The sequence below is a fragment of the Vulpes lagopus genome, chromosome 8, assembly GCF_018345385.1.
Source record: "Vulpes lagopus strain Blue_001 chromosome 8, ASM1834538v1, whole genome shotgun sequence".
NCBI classification, from domain to species: Eukaryota; Metazoa; Chordata; class Mammalia; order Carnivora; family Canidae; genus Vulpes; species Vulpes lagopus.
In genome coordinates, this window is record NC_054831.1 from 2,668,271 (window position 1) to 2,687,458 (window position 19,188).

The 19,188-nt window shown below is 57.3% G+C and overlaps 1 protein-coding gene across 11 annotated transcripts in view; it reads left to right on the forward strand.

Moving 5' to 3' along the window:
- The window catches only part of PER2 (period circadian regulator 2), a 41,336-nt gene extending 22,676 nt beyond the window's left edge, over positions 1 to 18,660 (forward strand). For 10 of the 11 annotated variants that reach the window (XM_041765293.1, XM_041765291.1, XM_041765296.1 and 7 more), the window contains 14 exons: positions 1,127 to 1,233; positions 1,768 to 1,921; positions 2,191 to 2,299; positions 3,036 to 3,161; positions 3,432 to 3,513; positions 4,774 to 4,933; positions 5,019 to 5,143; positions 5,953 to 6,117; positions 6,967 to 7,206; positions 9,183 to 10,006; positions 11,063 to 11,249; positions 12,282 to 12,474; positions 13,619 to 13,769; positions 16,310 to 18,660. In XM_041765293.1, the coding sequence (XP_041621227.1) occupies positions 1,127 to 1,233; positions 1,768 to 1,921; positions 2,191 to 2,299; positions 3,036 to 3,161; positions 3,432 to 3,513; positions 4,774 to 4,933; positions 5,019 to 5,143; positions 5,953 to 6,117; positions 6,967 to 7,206; positions 9,183 to 10,006; positions 11,063 to 11,249; positions 12,282 to 12,474; positions 13,619 to 13,769; positions 16,310 to 16,459 (2,773 nt within the window). In that variant the 3' untranslated portion in view covers positions 16,460 to 18,660. Of the gene's footprint in view, positions 1 to 1,126; positions 1,234 to 1,767; positions 1,922 to 2,190; positions 2,300 to 3,035; positions 3,162 to 3,431; positions 3,514 to 4,773; positions 4,934 to 5,018; positions 5,144 to 5,952; positions 6,118 to 6,966; positions 7,207 to 9,182; positions 10,007 to 11,062; positions 11,250 to 12,281; positions 12,475 to 13,618; positions 13,770 to 16,309 lie in introns of those variants that run through there. The other variant, XR_005989322.1, reaches the window with a different exon arrangement.
- Positions 18,661 to 19,188: the final 528 nt, after the last annotated feature.

The following is a 19,188-nucleotide window of genomic DNA, read 5'->3' on the forward strand; positions in this document are numbered from 1 at the left end:
TCCTGCTCCTCCTCCTCTTCCTTCTTTTACTGCTGTGCCTCCTCCCCACCTTCCTTCTCCCTTCCCCCTCCCCCTCCTCCTTCCTCCTCCCATTCCCCCTCCTCTTCCTCCTCCCTTCCCTCCTCCTCCTCCCTTCCCTCCTCCTCCTCCCTTCCCTCTTCCTCTTCTTCCTCTCCTCTTTCCCCTCCCTCCCCCCTCCTTCCCCCCTCCCCCTGCCAAACCTTGACCTGGAAGGGCACCAGGAACATTCTGTACCTACTGTCCCATCAAAGAAATCACAAGGCCTGGCAAGAGTGTATTTTGGAGCAGGAGGAGAAAACAAAATAATGACCCTGGGCCACAAGAAGTTCCCTTCTACTGGGAGCAAGCAAGCTTCGCTCTAAAGACTTGGAGAGCGTCCTTCTGCTTGAGCAGAAGAGTTTGAGGAACCAGTTCATGTGCAAGTAGACTGGCCTCCAAGGGGAGGCTGAGAGGCTGCACTTGGAAGAGGGGGCAGGGCTGAGCTGTGGAGGGAGCTGGATGCAGAGGCAGAAGGGGCCCCGGGGAGTTTACCCCCAGAAGTCCTCCCAGAGGGTAGAGTAAGAGCTACAGCAGACCCAACAGGACAGAGCCAAGGCGCCCAGCCTGTGGGTGGCTCCTCAGGACTAGATGTGGTGGCCAAAGTAATAGAAGAAGAGAACCCTCGGGTGTTGGAAAAGAGGCGCACCCACAGGGTTGTCCAGAGTCCAGGCAAAACTAGTTAAAAAAGGCCATGCCAGCCGCTTCTGGAGGAACTTACAAATGACACAAAGACAGGAAAGATCTTAAGAGAGGAACGGCAAAAACTGTCTGTTTTATTCTCTGAGGAGCTAAGCCGATGCTAAGGCCCTCAGCCTGCCCGGGGCTGGGCCTTGTAGGGCCTTGTTTCCTATCAGCCCCTCGGGAGGCTGCGAGCTTTCGTTTGCTGAGTAACTGCAAGACTGGTTCTCTATTAGCCTCATCCCCAAACCTCGATCTTGGGGGAGTTTGGAGTCTCTCTTTTCCTAGTGAGCAAGAGGGTTCTTGGAGGTGGTCTGCTGCCCCGCCTGGGTGGGAGCTGCAGCCGAACTCCTGCATGCTCAATGAAGGGTGCGTGCTTGCCTTGCAGGGCGGTCCCCCTCCTGGGCTACCTACCTCAGGACCTCATCGAGACCCCCGTGCTCGTGCGGCTTCACCCTGGTGACAGGCCTTTGATGGTCACCGTCCACAAAAAGAGTAGGTCCCACTTTCATGGTCATCCTGAGATCAGCACCCAGTTGAGACGGGTCAAATCGGTTAGCAGCATGTGGGGGTGGGTGCCCTGGCCCTGCCCGAGCCCTAGCTCTGACAGTCGACTATAGTCATGTCTGTGGGTCCCTTTGTGGGGCCTCAATCTTTGGAATCTGGCTGTGACTGTTGGCTTCCCTGGCAGGTGTGTGGGGGGGGTGGCGGTCAGGCTCAGCTGTGGCAGCAGAGGTGCTGACCAGGCCAGGAGACTGGATAACACACGTCCCTGCTGAGCCCAGCCCCACAGAAGGGGACACTGAGCACCCCCTGGAGGGGACCCATCAAGGCCAGCAGAGACGTGTGTCCTGAAGCATGTGGTGGTCCTTCTGGAAATAGTCCATCGTGGACAATTGAAAGTGGGGTGGGGGGGTTGGCATCTCTGGAAGCTCGGAGCCAATTCCAGAGTGGACCAGCCCTCGGCTCTCCTGCTCCCGAGAGCACCCGGCGCTTGTCCTCACGCCCACGCTGCTCTAACTCTCCCAGTCGTGCAGTCCGGCGGGCAGCCCTTCGACTATTCTCCCATTCGGTTCCGAGCCCGGAATGGCGAGTACGTCACCCTGGACACCAGCTGGTCCAGCTTCATCAACCCGTGGAGCAGAAAAATCTCCTTCATCATCGGCAGACACAGAGTCAGGGTGTGAGTGCTCCCAGTCCCCAGCGCAGCTCGGGGGGGCCCCCCTCCCCACCAGCAGGTGGCATGGGGCAGGACTGGGTGACCAGAACCCAAGCCACTTCCTGCCACATACCTGTACCCCCAGGTGGGAGAGACCTCATGCAGGCGGAGCCAGGAGCGGGAGGGAGGAGGTAGTGGTGGGCAGGGAGCAGCCCAGGGGTCTGCAGGGAGGAGGCAAGCCCAGCCCAGGTGTGCAACATGGAGCCCAACTAAGACAAAATGAACACCGACAGGGGCCCATTGAATGAGGACGTGTTCTCAGCTCCGTCGCTCGTGGAGGAGAAGGACCAGCACCCCAGCATTCAGGAGCTCACAGAGCAGATCCACCGGCTGCTCCTACAGGTGAGTACGCTCCCTGCACGCCCTCCTGTCCCCCTGTGCAAGTGGCCAGGAGCTACCCAGAGTCCCGGGGTGCCCATCCCTCCTTCTCAGGCTCCTCTCATTCCATCCTGCTCCACCCTGCACCCTAGTGCCCATGGTCTGGGCCCTGCACACCTACGGCTTGTATAGTTGGGGGCAGCGTCCCCCCTTGCATAGTTGGGGTGCTGTGTCTGCACTGCAGCCCTGGGCAAGAGGCTGAAGGACTCACCTGAGATCCCCCACAGCCATGCTGCCTGCCCACCCGTGGTCCCCCACAGGGTCGCTGTGCTGGGACCTGGGGGCCATGAGCACACCTTTCCCCTGTTCCTGTGGACACAGCACCCAAGAAGACTTAACATGAGCACCAGGCCCCAGCTGGGCAGCTCTGCACCTCCCTCTCCTTAGACCATGGCCAAACCACACTGTGCCTCTTTTTATTTCTAAAACCCTGGGATAGAACCCAGACTGGCCCAGGTGAGCTGAGGGAAAGGGTTGAAGGAATCCTCTCCCAGGGAGTCTTTGGTGACTGGGACCGGGGTGCTCCCCGCAGCCTGACCCTGAGTGCCAGCCCGGCCCCACCTTGTCATCACCCAGCTCGCTGGGCAGGTTGCAGCCCCTCTGCGACCCAGGCATGTTGGGGGGTCGGGGGTCGCTAACCCTGCAGTGCCATCTGCACCCCTAGCTGCGTCTGAGGCCTTCCCATCTGCTGTTTCCCCAGCCTGTGCCCCACAGCGGCTCCAGCGGCTACGGGAGCCTGGGCAGCAACGGGTCCCATGAACACCTCATGAGCCAGACCTCCTCCAGCGACAGCAATGGTCACGAGGACTCCCGCCGACGGAGGACCGTAAGTCCCTCCTGCCCGTCTGTCCCTGTCCCGGGGGGATGGTGCCTCTTGCTCTCTGAACCTGCTCACTCGGGCCTTACTCTACACTCTAAGGGGGGAAGCTGCCAAAAATCAAGCAAGAGTGAAGACATCACAAAAACATAACCTGCCACTTGGCTCTGTGGTCTTCAGATGGCCAAGCATGTCTTCTCTAGCCCTGCCTCACCCAGATTTCTCCTTCAGAACTCGCTCTTTCACGGGGAATAACATGTTCCTTTGTTTCTCCTCAAGGAAATTTGTAAAAATGGCAGCAGCGTCAAAAACAAAAGTCATCCTGGTGAACCTGGAGAACAAAAGGAAAAATCTGTTGCAGGTAAAAACGGTCTCTCCATTTCCTTAATAAAACTTCAGTGTGGCAAGGTGGCAAGGGGACCCTGGTTTGACTCTAGCTCCGGATGGCAGGATATTGACCTTTTGAGCATGCTGTGTCTCCTCCATTGTGCAGCAGCCCGCCCCTGTGCCGACGCAGGGCAGTGTGGGCCTTCACTCCATCAGTTTGCTGACTCTGGTCTCCAGGCATGTACCTGGCACCTTGTACACCTGTCGAGGTGTTGCCTAGGCGTCCATCCCTGCCCCCACGGCCTCTGTCCTCCTTGCTCTACGTCGTGGCCAGAGGGTCAGTGCTTACACTCATGTGAGCACATGCACACGCTCACCCCAGGGAACTGCCCAGCCAACCCACTAGCATTCGTGTGTATGAATGAGGCATCTGAAGTAGACGGCACCAGCTTTGCTCGTGGGCCTCCCACTCATGGGGAGCCAATGGCACAGGGGGCTGTCAGCCACTCCCCACCACCTGAGCCCAATTCACCACCTTGTGATTTTGCAGCCTCCTGCCTGGCCTCACGCAGCTCCTCTGCACGTATGCACATAGGTGCACCGTAGGCCTCTCCCCCTGGTAGGCTCTGACTCATCCCTTGCACTTGGGGCTGACCTGCACCTCTTCTTCACCAGGATTTTTGGCCTTTGGGACATGTGGGTGTGTGTGCACTTTGCCCCCAGTGGGCATGCTGCATGCTCCAACCTGTGTGGGTGTTGGGGACACACCAGTGATCAGGACATGGCTCTGGCCTTGAGGGTCCCTCAGGGAATAACATGTGGTGCCTGCGGAGAGGGCAAGAGAAGCATCCTCAGCCAGCTCCACTGGAGACGTAATTATTGTACCACCGGGCCCTATTTGAAAGGACTGATTCTCCCAGAGACAGAGAATACCCATCCACCACAGAGCATCTGTAATCTTACTGCCCCTGAAAGTTTCAGGAGTTCAAATGAGAACTGGCCTTTTCCACTGCTGAGTCCCAGACCCTGGGGACAGCCTGGACCAAGTGTCACTGAGCCCCAGAAGGAAGCAGGCCCTAGTGACAGCTCTCTCCAGGTTCCCTCTGGGGATGGCACAGGAGCACATGCCCCAACAGGGCTGCCCAAGCAGCTGGCTGTCGCTGTTTCTGTGGCTGCGAATCCTATTCTGAGCCCCCAGCCTTATTTTTAGGTAGAATTAAAATGCTTTTTAAATAGAGAATCTTCTTTTGGGGGAAACAAGTGTGAACTCAAAAATATTTTGTCCTTTTTTCAGAAATGCACAGTAGTTCTCCTGCTCAGATGAAAGCTGTCCCCGTGGAAAAGGACAGTTCGGGCACCAGCCTGCCCGCGGGCAGCTCTCCTGAGGAGCTGGGCTGCAAGAACCCTCCTGCCGGCTCCTACCAGCAGATCAGCTGCCTGGACAGCGTCATCAGGTGTGGGCACTTGTGTCCCTGGCCTCGGTTCATGCACTCTTAGGGCTCCCGTGTTGCCTGACGCCCTTTCCGGCCCTCCACACAGGTACCTGGAGAGCTGCAGCGAGGCGGCCACTCTCAAGAGGAAGTGTGAGTTCCCGGGAAACATGGCGACCCAGAAGGCCAGCGACAAGCGAAAGGCAGTGGCCAGCCCCGGGCTGTATTCCACAGGTGTCTTGTTGGTTTGCACTGTTCCATGTGTGGTGACTCGGGTCCTTTGCTGTGGGATCAGGTGTCACTGAAGGTCAGAAGCCCCCTTCCCTCCCACAGGAAGTTTGAGTGGCTTCAAGGACACAGTATTTAAGTGACCAAAGTAGCTCAAAAGTTAGCAACCTTCTTACCAGCTAGAGGTAAAGGTGATCTGGGACTTTGAGGACAGGATCCTGTGGGGCTGCTGGAGGCCTGGGGGGAATCTCACATTGTCATTCTTGGGCAGGTCTTGTTTCCATGTTTCTCAGAGGAGCTCTGGCCTCTGAATGTTAGTGCCCCCCACCAGTCAGATTACATCCCCGGCCCCTCACGTTGTGAGTGTTGCTGGTGGTCCTTACCAGGACCAGAAACCAGGTGTCCCATTGCTGACGGAGCATAAGTATTGGTCAGTCATGCTGTGATGCTCAGCCTCTGTCCTAGCCCTCAGGGGGGAGAGCACCCAGCAGAGGGTGGGCTCCTGGCTGCCTGCGTGGCCTCTGTACACAGGCCCTGGCCGGAGGCTGCTGACCCCGAGCACCTGCAGCTGCCCAACCACCCACCTCCTCTCAGAGGACTCAGGCTGCAAGACTATAACTGTCTGTTTCAGACTTTCCTCTTCTCCATCCTTACCCTGTGAATAAACACCCGGGGACAAACCGTCACGTGCCGGGGTGTGCGCAGGCTGAGTGGGTCACTTGGGTATTGGTGCACCGTGTAGACAGTGGTGGTTCTTATCCCAGCCGTTTGCTTTTATTGCATTTTTGTGTCTGTGTTCATTTTCTCTTATAAAGAGACCACGTTGCCCACCAAGGTGAATAGCCACGCCGAGGTTAGTGCACACCTGCCCCCACTGACGCTGCCCTGCAAGGCGGAGAGTGTGGTGTCCCTCACCAGCCAGTGTAGCTACAGCAGCACCATCGTTCACGTGGGCGACAAGAAGCCACAACCTGAGCTAGGTATGCTTGCTGGTTCTTGGATGATCTGATTTTAACAATAAAAATTAGGAATCCAGGTGCAGAAAGAAGCAGGGCGGTGGGCAGCCATACCTTGTGGCCAGCCCCGCTGCGCTCTGGCACCACCTGGTGGCAGTCATCTGCTCAGGCATAAATAGGGCAGGAGCCATGGTGTTGCTGAGCCCAAGGGTGGGGGGGTTGGGGATGGGACAGAGGGAGCAGGGGTCCCAGGTATACCCCTTAGTTGAGGCTGAGGGTCCCCACCCCATCTCCTGTTTGAGGACAGGAGCTAGTACAGGTTGTGCCCGCAGGGCAGCAAGGACACCGTCACTGAGTTACCTTGTTCTTCACAAACACCCACGAGTGAAATGAAATCCAGATTTGTCCTTTGCTGGGAAGAGAGAGACAGTGAGGGAAGCATACACATAGGAGAGGCAGTGGGTCCCCCTGCCCTTGTCCTGTCTGCACCTGCAGCTGCCCGGGTCACGGTTGTCACACCCGAACCAGGACGGGGGTCGTGCGCCAGCCTAGCGTATCATGCTCTAAAAACTAGGGACAGCCCAGGAGCTTCATCTTCAACGTTGGGCTGAAACCCCAGAGACCCCAGATTTCAGTTGGTTGGAGGACGGATCCCAGAGCCGCCCAGGTCATAGGGCTCTCCGTCCTCGTCTTTGCCTTTGATTGTTAACTCTCTCGGAAGGCTAACCGAACAGACCCCGGGTTTCCGTGCTGTGGCAGCAGGAAGCAGTCTCTCCTGGGAAGGACTTCCTTCTGCAGAGACGCACTGTGGGTTTTTCAGTCGTGTTAAGGCCCGGGGCCCTTGCAGATGAGGGGTCCCGTCTTCTGTTCCAGAGCTTGTGGAAGATGCCGTGAGCGGCCCCGAGTCTCCAGACTGCCGGCCCTGCGGCCTGGGCCCGGAGAAGGAGCCGCTCAGGACGCTGGGCCTTACCAAGGAAGTGCTGGCCGCCCACACCCAGAAGGAGGAGCAGAGCTTCCTGCTCAGGTTCAAGGAGATGCGGAAACTCAGTATCTTCCAGTCTCGCTGCCATCATTACTTGCAAGAAAAGTCCAAGGGGCAGTTGAGTGAGAGAAGTAAGTGGCAAAACCTGATTCTAAGTTTGTTGGTGGAATAGAGTCCAGCGCTGCTTTCAAAGTGTGAAATGTCCCCCGTTAGATACGGGCTGGAACTTACCGGCGATGCAGAAACAGAGGAGCAGTGCTATGGAGAGCGGTGACAGTCCCAGGTTGGCCCCTGCAGAGTGCAGGACAGGGCAGTGACAGCGCCGCTGCTGGGTGACCATGCGGGGCAGGGGACCTACCTGCCCTCAGGACTGACGGGCATTTGGCGTCAGACCCCTATGGACACCGTAGGAGGGAGTGGCTCCCTTCTCCCCAGGCGATGCGCCCTCCTGGCGAGGCCGGCCTCGGGGCTGGAGGACAGACCCTGCCTTTCAGGGTGGGAGCCAGCAGGTGGTCGGAGGGCCTGGAGGGAAGAGGAATAGACTGGGCTGGACCGATCAGAGAGCCACCTCTAACCCCGCGATCAGAGCCAGTGAGCCCAGGAGACACATGCGCCACAGGCACTCGCCACCCCTAACTCTAGGCAGACGCCCCACGAAGTGAACATGTAAGAAGTGAAGGAGACTGACGCTCCCAAGGATTATGTCTTTTCCATTCTTTTCCTTTTCTCCTTCTTCCCCAGAATTAGGGTGACTGCCAGGCCACAGGGAATCTCTTTGGAAATTAGGAAAAGATGTCATCCCCCACCCTGGGCAGACCTACCCTGTGGGCCTGGCTTAGTGCAGAGTTCTAGCTCCCCCCTGCCCCCTTGGCCCATCAGTTTTTGCAGTGCACAGACTGTGCAGCTGTCCACAGCAGCCCTGTCTAGCCCCTGATGTGTTATCCCAGGAGCCCAGTGCTTCAGCCCCCAGTCCCAGCAAGGGACAGATTTCCTATAGAAGGAACCCCAGACATGGCCTGAATGATAAAGCCTCTACCCACTTAGCACTTTGCCTTGGACTGGCCCATTTGTCTTCAGCATGGAACGAAGGTAAGGAGCAGCGCTTGGCACAGCTGACAGAGGTGTCTCCGCACACCTGCTGCCAAAGCCCCAAGTTACCCTGTGTGACACGGGAGGAGAAACTGAGGTTCCTGGGACCCTTCCCAGACATGACAGGACACCCCAGCCCAAAGTACTGCTCGCAGGATCCAGGCCAGGGGAGGTGTAGGGACAAGCCCAGAGTCCCTCCTGTTGCCCATGGAGACCTCCAGCCTTCTAAAGCAGCACTGGTTACCTGAGAGGAGGCAGGTGGCTCCAGGAGCTCCGGCTCCCTTCTACCCTCTGCCCCTCACCCGACAGGTAAAGCAGGAAACATCTCATTTTAAGGAACAGTAGTGACAAAACTTGTAAAATTAAAAAATAAGGTTAAATGAGATCAGTGGTCCTACCTTTCAGATTTCACAAACCAATGTTGGGGAACAGCAGAGACTTACCAGCCTTTTTACTTTTTGGGACAAATGAAACCTTTTAAATGCCATTTTTTCATCACCATTATTTTGTAAAAGGAAGGACATTTGAACACCAGAAGAAAACGGTGCATGTGCTCTTACTGTTAATGGCAGTCCTGGAAACTGGTGGAGTCTGTTTTTTTTGTTTTGTTTTGTTTTGTTTTTTAATTTTTTTAAAAGATTTTATTTATTCATGAGAGACACAGAGAGAGAGGCAGAGATACAGGCAGAGGGAGAAGCAGGCTCCATGCAGGAAGCCCGACGTGGGACTGGATCCCGGGACTCTGGGATCACGCCCTGGGCCGAAGGCAGACGCTCAACCGCTGAGCCACCCAGGGATCCCTGGAGTCTGGTTTTGTGAACATTTTGCCCCTATTGTTCTCACTTCACCAGGGAAGTGACGGCCAGGGAGCTCTTAGGGTGACATCTGCAAACACAGGACAGCTGCTGAACTAGGAGCTGCCCTCACATTTCTGGGGGCCAAAAGTCTCCAAAAACACACTCATCAGGAGTCACGTAAATGTTGACATTTTAACTCTGCTGTTTTCCCATTATTTTAGCCACTCCAGGACTAAGAAATGCCTCTGGAATAGATTCATCTTGGAAAAAAACCGGGAAGAACAGAAAACTGAAGTCCAAACGGGCCAAGCCTCGAGATTCGTCCGAGAGCACCGGGTCTGGGGGGCCTGCACCCCTCCGGCCCCCGCTGCTGGGCCTGAACGCCACGGCCTGGTCACCGTCAGACACGTCCCAGTCCAGCTGCCCCACGACTCCCTTCCCTGCCTCGGTGCCAGCGTACCCCCTGCCCGTGTTCCCAGCCCCAGGAATCCTGTCCGCACCCGGGGCGGCGGCGGCGGCACCCGTGGCCCCCCACCCCGGCTTCGCGGTGCCCCCCCTGCCCATGGACGCCCGGCACGAGTTTGGTCTCCAGCCCTCGCCGTTCGCCGTCCCCCTGGCCCCGGTCATGGCACTGGTGTTACCCAACTATCCCCTCCCCGCCGTGCCCCCCAGCCTGCCCCAGGCCTTCTTCCCCGGCCAGCCTGACTTTCTGTCGCACGTGATCCCTGCCTCGCAGCCTGAGCTCGCCGGTCGGACGTCACCCCCCAGACAGCCGTGCGCCTGTCCCCAGGCGGAGCGCGGGCCCGCGGCATCTCGCGCGGCCACCCCGGCCTCCCCGGCGCCGGCCTCGGGGCCCACGGGCAGGGCGTCCCCTCCGCTCTTCCAGTCCCGAGGCAGCTCCCCGCTGCAGCTCAACCTGCTGCAGCTGGAGGAGGCCCCTGAGGGCAGCTCCGCGGCCGCAGCCACAGCGGGGTCCTCGGGGACGGCGGGGCCCGACTGCAAACCCGGCACCTCCTGGGACCGGCAGCCAAAGGCAGCGCCCATCGTAAGGGTTTCCCGACGTTCGTTCTCTAGGGACGCGGCTGGGGCGGCACGACGGGGCGGGCGGAGGCAGGTGCCGCTGGCAGACGCGGCGCTCGATCACGGGCGGCTCGGGCGGTGCTGGACGCGGCGCCCTCCCGTTAAACGGCCTGTCAGAGTAGGAAGGGGGAGCTGGCCCTTGCTCGGGGTCCACGAAGGAAGCTGCCTGGACGGCCTGGCGGCGAAGGCCGGGGTCCGAAGGACCACACGTAACCCCCTGACTCCTTATGAGCCTCAAAATTTTAAATGGAACTTCCGAGGGTGAAGCCTCGCTCAGAGCTCGGGCTCGGGGCCGGGGGAGGAGAGGCAGAGGACGGAGCTGTGGACCAGGCCATCCGCCGCCTCCCTCCACGTCTCACGGCCCTGGCGTGCTGTCCTCGCTCGGGTCGTGAGGCTGAGCTTGTGCTTCCGCCGAGCCCCTGCGTGTTGTGCCGCGCTGCGGTGCGCAGAGCACTCGTGAGGCCGAGCAACCACCCGGGCTCAGGAGGAGCTGCCCGGGCGCCCTGCCCCTGCTCCCCGGACAGGGAACGCAACCTGGTAGCCGCAGGTGACCGCCCCCAGTGTGCCTTGGCCCCCCGACTCTGGTTCTGGGGCTCTGGGCCTGCGGTTCCGGGTCCGAGGGTCCGAGGATGAGGATGCAGCCAGGCCGCCACGGCCGTCCCCCCGGACACCAGAGCCCTCGCCCCCTCCCCCCGACCGTGAGCGGCAGCACTGGGGTGCTGCTGAGGGATTTCCCTGCTTCCCCGGCAACCACTGTCCTTGGCGTGATTGTCCCAAAATGAGGGTTATCAGGTGGTGCTCACAGGCCACGGGCGAGGTTGTCGCTGTCGTCCCAGGAACCGCAGGATGTGTTCATGGGGCCTCCGTCGCAGGCCGTGAAGGGAGGGCCAGCCACGTGAGCAGGGCCGCAGCGGGCTCTGTCCCTGAGCGGCCCTGTGCGGACAGTGCCCTCAGCACCCGCCCCCGAGCCCCACTCTGTGTGCCAAGCCCTGACTCTTCCATCTTCTCCCTGTTTCCGAAGCGTGAGGAGCCTGCCGACGCCCAGAACAGCGATGCCCTCTCCACGTCCAGCGGCCTGCTTGACCTCTTGCTGCACGAGGACCTGTGCTCGGCCACAGGGTCGGCCCTGTCTAGGAGCGGGGCCTCCGCCACCTCTGATTACCTGGGCTCCAGCTCTCTGGGCTGCGACACGTCCAGAAGTGGGACCGGTACGTTGGTGGCGCTGGGAGCACAGAATCCTGCGGGAGCAGGCTTGTTTCAGTTGCTCCACTTCAGGTTTCTGTGGACGATGGTCACCTAGTGTCCCTGGGCTTGCCCAGCTTCTCCTGAACCCCAGGCCACAGGCCCGTGTGTGCTCAGGGTCCAGTACCCAGTGCAGACCAGGTCCCAGCAGGTGTCCGGCTGGCACTCCAAGTGGCTCCTTCCTCCTGCCCCCACGCTGCCAGTCAGCATTCCTTCCACCTGTTTGCTTTTGACGTTGCTGTCATTGCAGTCCTCACACCCTGGCCCTTCTGGACCATCTTGGACCACCCCCAGGCTCTCTGGGTCTGCCAGGAGGGCCAGTTAGCTCCCCTCGTGTGAACCTCGGGTGTGGGCTGCATGCTCCGCCAACGAGGATCACTCAGGTGTGATCCGGAAGCCGCAATGGGGAGCGCACACACACTCTCCATACGGTGAGAGCCCTGCCTCCCCGAAGGGAGCTTTTCCTGCACCTGTTCTCTGGCCGCGCTCCACACGGAAGGCTCGCTGGAAAATGTGCCAGGACAGCTGCCTCCCGCTTGCAAAACCAGATCCCAAAACCAGCTTCTCTGTGGCCTGGCCTAGTTGAGGAGCAGGGGGCGTGATTCTGCTGGGGGGGGTGTAGGCACAGTGAGAAGAGAGAAAGAATCTTAAGCTGACTCTGCACTGAGCACAGAGCCCGACTCGGGGCTTGTTCCCACCACCCTGAGATCACAACCCCAGCTGAAATCAAGAGTTGGACGTGTAACCGACCGAGCTGCTCAGGCACCCCAGGGAGCACGATTCCTAAGCCACAGCCCTGTCTGGACTTCTCAGGGCCGACCCAGGAGAGAATCCCGGTGTCATCTAGATCATTTGAGAACTGGAAAGAGAAGGGAAAACCTACCAATCTGGGCAATCATTACCAAGTAAAACTCTTCAGCTCCCTAAAACTGCCATTATACGAGGTTTAACTTTGTGTAAAAGGTTCTCACTTGCCACGTGTTTTGTGTTTTTTAAAGGCAGCAGTGACACAAGTCATACCAGCAAATATTTTGGAAGCATTGACTCCTCGGAGAATAATCACCAAGCAAAAATGAAGGCAGACATGGAAGAAAGTGAACACTTCATCAAATACGTCCTCCAGGACCCCGTCTGGCTGCTGATGGCTGACACGGACGACAGCGTCATGATGACATACCAGATGCCTTCCCGGTAACCGCCCACCCTTCTCCTAGGGACATGGGACACCTCAAGAATCAGGCCTGCCCGGCAGGGGGGACAGCTCTCCAAAAGCCTCATCTCAGATTGGTTAAGCGCAGTAGACAGAGAAGCAAGGTCACCCAGGGTGACTCCCTGGTCCCGCAGAGCATTGCTGTGTAGACGGAGTGACCTTCCGTGGGCTGTGAGGAACACAGGCTCCCCGTCACCCCCCGGAGCATCGTGCTCCATGCTCGCAAAGCCTTTGTGCCAACATCTCCCTTTTGCTCTGTTGCCCGTTCACCTGTGGAGTAAATGGGGTGTGTCTGTCCTCAAGATGCAGGAGCCAGGGGTCAAGGGATATGAGCAACCTAAGCCACCGGCTGCTCCGTAGTGACCGGGTCTGGGCCACCACCGCTGTGACTGTGTCAGGCTGTGCAGGTGACCACCATGGTCACTGTGCCTTTGCGGCGGCCCCTGTGGAAGGAGCTGGGGAAAGAAGGAGGGGTTAATGCTGAGGCTCAGAACAGACAGGCCTGGGGTGGGGGGTGTTACTGGGGCTCCAATTCCAGGGCAGCTTCAAGCCAGCCCAGTGTGTGCAGGAGGCCAGGGACGGCTGTCGCACCCACTGCCTTGACAGCGAGAGTGTCCAGTTAACCAGCCTGTGTAGAACCAAGCATCTGCAGGTACCCAGCTCCCTTGACTAATTTAAAATGGAACCGAAATCATTACTTGGATTACCAATTTAGTAGGAAAACTACAGATTATTGACTAGGGTGATTAAGTTGCCTTAAGTAGCATAATTTATTTTATTTCTTTTTAACTTATTTATTTGAGAGGGAGAGAGAGCAAGAGAGCACAAGTGGGGTTGGGCAGAGGCAGAGGGAGAAGCAGACTCCCTGCTAAGCAGGGAGCCCGATGCGGGGCTCGATCCCAGGACCCCAAGATCATGACCTGAGCTGAAGGCAGATGCTTCACAGTCTGAGCCATCCAGGTGCTCTAGGATAATTTATTTTAAAGAAAAAAGGAAATTTGCATGAAAAAAATCACCTAAGATTAATTGATACTGAGTTTATGAAATATGAGCATAGTATATTTTTTTAAAATGCAAAAGACCCATAAGACCTAAAGCTTACCTATTTCTAAATGTTTTGTGAAGGAACCTGGAGACCGTGTTGAAGGAAGACCGGGAGAAGCTGAAAGCAATGCAGAAGTCCCAGCCCCGCTTCACGGAGGGCCAGAGGCAGGAGCTGCAGGAGGTCCACCCGTGGCTGCGGGCCGGTGGCCTGCCCACCGCCCTGGACCTCACGGTAAGCTCGGCGGCCTCGTCTGGGCCGTGGAGGTAGACGGCGCTGGGATGGCACCGCGCCGTGGGGGCCCTGCCGCTCTTCTGTACAACTCGAACTTCTAAAACTATGGTTAGTTAATGAGAACAAATGATACCGTGATATTATTGAGTCTACTTTAAAGAACTTTGCAATGTTGTTCTCAAAAAGGTCTTCTGAAAGTCTGATCTCAAGGGCTTACTGACGTTTGAAAGTCGTTTCTTTGTTTCAATTCTTTCTTCAATTAAAAAAACACACAGAAAATGGGAAGCGGGTCTCCTATCGTAAACCCGCAGTGGTCTCGTAGACCATTAGGTGAGGTGGGAACCCCACTCCCACCAGGCCCCAGGCCCCTGCAGCTGCGCCTTCTCCTGCCCCGGACTTCCCGGGATGAGTCTGTGCCCATCCGCACTCCCTCTGAGCCTCATGCCCTGGAAGCCGCTCACTTCAGGGTCTCCATGTCCTTCAGCCACTGAGCGCTGCATCTCTGTCCTGCACCTACAGGACAGGCCCCGGCCCCCCATCACCTCCTGCACCTGCAGGACAGGCCCCAGCCCCCCATCACCTCCTGCACCTGCAGGACAGGCCCCGGCCCCCCATCACCTCCTGCACCTGCAGGACAGGCCCCGGCCCCCCATCACCTCCTGCACCTGCAGGACAGGCCCCGGCCCCCCATCACCTCCAGCACCTGCAGGACAGGCCCCGGCCCCCCATCACCTCCAGCACCTGCAGGACAGGCCCCGGCCCCCCATCACCTCCTGCACCTGCAGGACAGGCCCCGGCCCCCCATCACCTCCAGCACCTGCAGGACAGGCCCCGGCCCCCCATCACCTCCTGCACCTGCAGGACAGGCCCCGGCCCCCCATCACCTCCTGCACCTGCAGGACAGGCCCCGGCCCCCCATCACCTCCAGCACCTGCAGGACAGGCCCCGGCCCCCCATCACCTCCTGCACCTGCAGGACAGGCCCCGGCCCCCCATCACCTCCAGCACCTGCAGGACAGGCCCCGGCCCCCCATCACCTCCTGCACCTGCAGGACAGGCCCCGGCCCCCCATCACCTCCTGCACCTGCAGGACAGGCCCCGGCCCCCCATCACCTCCAAGACACAATGCTCCTTCAGCTGGATCTTCACAGCAGCCTCCTGTTGTATGACGTCCCCCCATCCCTACAGTCCTGTCCCTCTCAGTGGTGCCCCCGCCTAGTCAGAACTAAGTGCTGCAAAGCCATAAAAATCTGACACCCCCCCCTCCACCATCAGCCTTCTGCTGTTTCCCCTCCCTCACTATCCACAGCCACACGGGCCTCTCGCCTGTCCCTGGACGTGGCAGGCAGGCTCCTGCTGCCTGGCCTTTGCACCTGCCCTTGCCTCTGCCCGGAAGCCCCTCTCTCAGAGACAAGCGACGCCTTCTGGCTTCCTTCTGGTGTTTTGGTCACACACCACCTGACTGGCTGTCTATTGCCTCATAGCAAAAATCCCCAAACCTCGGTGGCCTAAAGCCATAAACACTGAGGCTCTTCCAGTGTTCCTTCTGGTTTAGAGCCGCTTGCCAGCAGTTCCAGCTCAGGGTCTCCCCTGAAGGTGAAGGCACGATGTTGGCTAGGGCTTGTCATCACGTGCAGGCTGGAAGACACACCCCAGGGGGCTCCCTCACACACCCATCAAGTGGGTGCTGGCCATGTGGGCATCTGTCTGCGGGACTGCTTGGGTGTCCGGGTGGCTTGGTGGCCTGCTCCCCAGGGAGGGCAGGGAGGACCCAGCCTGGGGGGGTCCCACACTGCCCTCCATCCCATCTTCACCTCCTTTTTGCTGGAGGCATCACTGAGTGCAGCACACACCTTAGGGAAGGGGAGTGAGGCTCCACCCTGTGAGGGCGGGTGTCACAGGACCGCCTCCATCAGGCACCTTCTGTGGCCTCTTCTGAAGGTCCAGTGTGAGATTACAGGCCTCCTCCGTGTGCCTCGTTCCACGTCCACCTAGACTTTCATCCTTAATACTCTGGGGGCACCTCTCAGGTCACTGTCCCTCTCCCCGACCAGGATGTCACCCCCACTGGGGCAGGGATTTTGTCTCTGTTCACTGGTGGATCCCAGCGCTTAGGACCTGCCTGGTGCGTGACAGGTGCTTGACAGATACTCAGGGAATAAGACAGAACGTTGTTGATGCCCCATTTTCCGGATTAGAAAACTGAGGTTAGAGAAGGCAGGAAGGGGAGCAGTTGGGACAGAGCCCAAGCCTACCTGCTTCGCCATCTCCTCACCATGTAAAGTGGCCTCTCTGATGAGGGGACAAGCGCCCAGATGCCCCCCTGGGCTTAGGGAAGTGGAGAGTGGGGCCCCTGGAGAGCAGCGTGGCCTCCCTCGAGAGCAGGCAGGTCCCAGCGGCCCCTCAGAGGCTCCCCACCCTCCCTCGCTCCTCCAGCAGCCCCGTGGCTGACCGTGGTCCCCTGCGCTTCCCTCAGGTCCGACCACTTGTCGGTAACGAAGGTGTCATTTTTGCTACTGACTTTACATTTTCTCTTTTAAGGAATGTGTTTACTGTGAGAACCAGGGACAGGACAGTATTTGTGTACCGTACGAGGAAGATAGTCCTACCCTGGGTCCCAGCGAAGCCACGGACACCCAGGAGGAGGAACGTGGAGCCCCCTCGGGTCGCAGCAGGGAAGAGCAGACCTAACTCCCCGCCCCGTGCTGGCAGCCCATGACCTACGTTAGACGGTGCTCGGAAGCCATGAAAGATTTCCACGTGTTTGTGATCCAGTGGACGGATACACTTGTGTTGCCTTTTTTGTTTTAGAACAAAAAAACCCATAGTTTTCCGAAGGAATGATTTAAAACTGTGGAGGGTGAGAAAGGTTTGGGCGGAAATACATTTTTCTATTTAAAACATAAATACAGAGTTTGGGAGCCAGGGGACAGGTGTCATTATTACTTAACTTGAGAAAGACTGAATCTCCTCTTTGCACGAGGCAGGGAGGTCGGTGGACTTGAGGAGACTTCCCACGGCCCCGGGGGTGTCCCTAGCATCTTCCAGGCTGATGGCAAACAGGCCCTTCCCGAGCTGCCCCAGGGTGTGTGTGGCCCAGATCAGATTCTTTCCTCTGGGGGTTGCTCTTTATCTAAATCATCGTCTAGTCAAACTAGATGTTTCTAAAACATACCAAATGGAGATTACGGCCTGTCCCAACTGCGCGTGAAACGGTGTGAAGCGTACTTTGGCAAACCAGCAGCTTCAGCTTCAGGTACGACAGCGGCAAACATTTGGATCTGAGGTAGCTTGGGTTTGCGGTCAGCAAAGCAGAGATGGCCACAAGAGGCCCCGTGGTTGTGTGGCCAAGGCCATCAGACTAGCCCACGCCAGAACCTTCTGTGTATTTCGACATCATTCTTGTATCCTTTTCAGACCATGACAAGTATGTAGATGAAATACATTGTTGGTCATCTCTAGGGTGACTGCCCTTTGCAGACCAGGCTCTCATCGCCACATTTGGGACTTGTTGGTGTTTGTCCCAGACATGAGCTCTGGCAGAGAGTCGCCGCTGACACTGTGAGCTGGTGGCCACGTCTGTGTTTTCCTGGGCGCCGTTAGCTCGCCTCTCCCACCGCACCCTGGGCTGGGACACCGGCCTCCTGTCTTTACATGAGCCTGGCCTCCCTGGGGGCAGCTTCCGGTCCCGGGCCCCTGCAGTGGCAGTCCTAGTGTCACCAGCACTTTCTGGTCACTGGGACACCGGGGAGGGAGTGAGGCCCGTCTGCCCATCCGCTTACAAAACCTCATGTTGCTTCTTGTATCCCAAAGCTCGTCTGCAGGAAGCGCTATATGGGTCCCTGGAGTGAATGGAAAGTTGCCACGGGTGAAACAATGGACTTAAAATCAGGTTGAGTTTGTAGAAACGGAAAAGAAAGGCTTCCCCTTGCTCTCTGGTGGAGAAGCGGCTACTAGAATAAATGAAGCCTCCTTGTAATCCGCTCGCTTTTCTTTTTTTTTTTTTTTTTTTAATTTTTTTATTTATTTATGATAGTCACAGAGAGAGAGAGAGGGAGAGAAGCAGAGACACAGGCAGAGGGAGAAGCAGGCTCCATGCACCAGGAGCCCAACGTGGGACTCGATCCCGAGTCTCCAGGATCGTGCCCTGGGCCAAAGGCAGGCGCTAAACCGCTGCGCCACCCAGGGATCCCTCCGCTCGCTTTTCAATCTTACATTTGGGTGTTAATCCTACCTTTCATAAACTCAAATGTAAGTTTGAGTGGGTCCTGACTGGTGGGTCTTTTTTTATTATTTATAAAGTAACATCACCTTCAGATGCCCAAAATGAGGGTGGTAGCCTGTGCATTGTGTGGAGAATAGATGCCTCCCAACCCGCCTCCTGCCTCTGACGTCAGATCATTAGGGAGTTAGACGCCAGTAAGGTCACATGTACGTTACCTGAACATACAACTGTCAGAACATTCTCCACTGTTATGAATGTCTGCCATCAGCATTGTTTAAGTACATGATTTGTGCTCATTGATTGTTAACTGCGTAGCTTTAACGCGTGCTGGAAAGTTGACAATAGGAGCATTTTGTTAAATTGTTTACACGGTGCCACGCATCGAGACGTGTTTCCTTTTAGTATGTGTGCTTACACAGGGGTCATGAAACCCTTTTCTTGATTTTAAACTGAGCCTTCTTTTTAATCTATTCCTAAAAAAGACATGTACATAAGCTCTCGGAGTCTGTGTAATGACTTGGTAAGCCTTGCCGGACAAGTGGTTTGTTCACGCACAAACCAAAACCTTCTTCACCCAGTGCAATATGTTTGTTTACTGCTTGTGTCTTTTTATGACTGTTTTGCTTTTTAGAAAATTGGTAAATAAAGCAAGTATATTTTTATTGTTCATTGTATGTGTTTTTAATGTAGCACAGAGCAAAAACAATAGAGATCAAAGAATACCAGAAGATTAAAAAAAAAAAAAGGAACTCTAGAAATGCTGTGTTAGGGCCACTTCTGTCACAAAGGCCTCCCTCATCTCTTCCCTTGCACAGCTGGCCCCGTCCTGCACATGCGCGTGGGCATCTCTCTCACGCGCACCCTCACCGCCTGCTGCCAGCGCAGCCCAGTGAACTCTTAGGATGTGAACTTTATAAAATGTAAATCCAATCCTGTAATCCAGTGCTCCCATGGGCTTTTCACTTGCAGATGCAGGGTTGGGGTTGCTTGGCTCAGCCCCCAGGCCTGTCTACTCTGAGGTGTGGCCCCGGGCCCCCACTCTGTTCCTTTGTACCCTGCCCTAGGTTGTCCGTCCCTCCTGGGCTGGCTGGCAGTGTGCTGGCCACGGGGCTGAAGGCAGATGTCAGAGGATGTCAGCCAGAAAGGCCTCGTGTCTCCATCAGAGACGATAGAGGCAGCACTGCACAATCCCCTC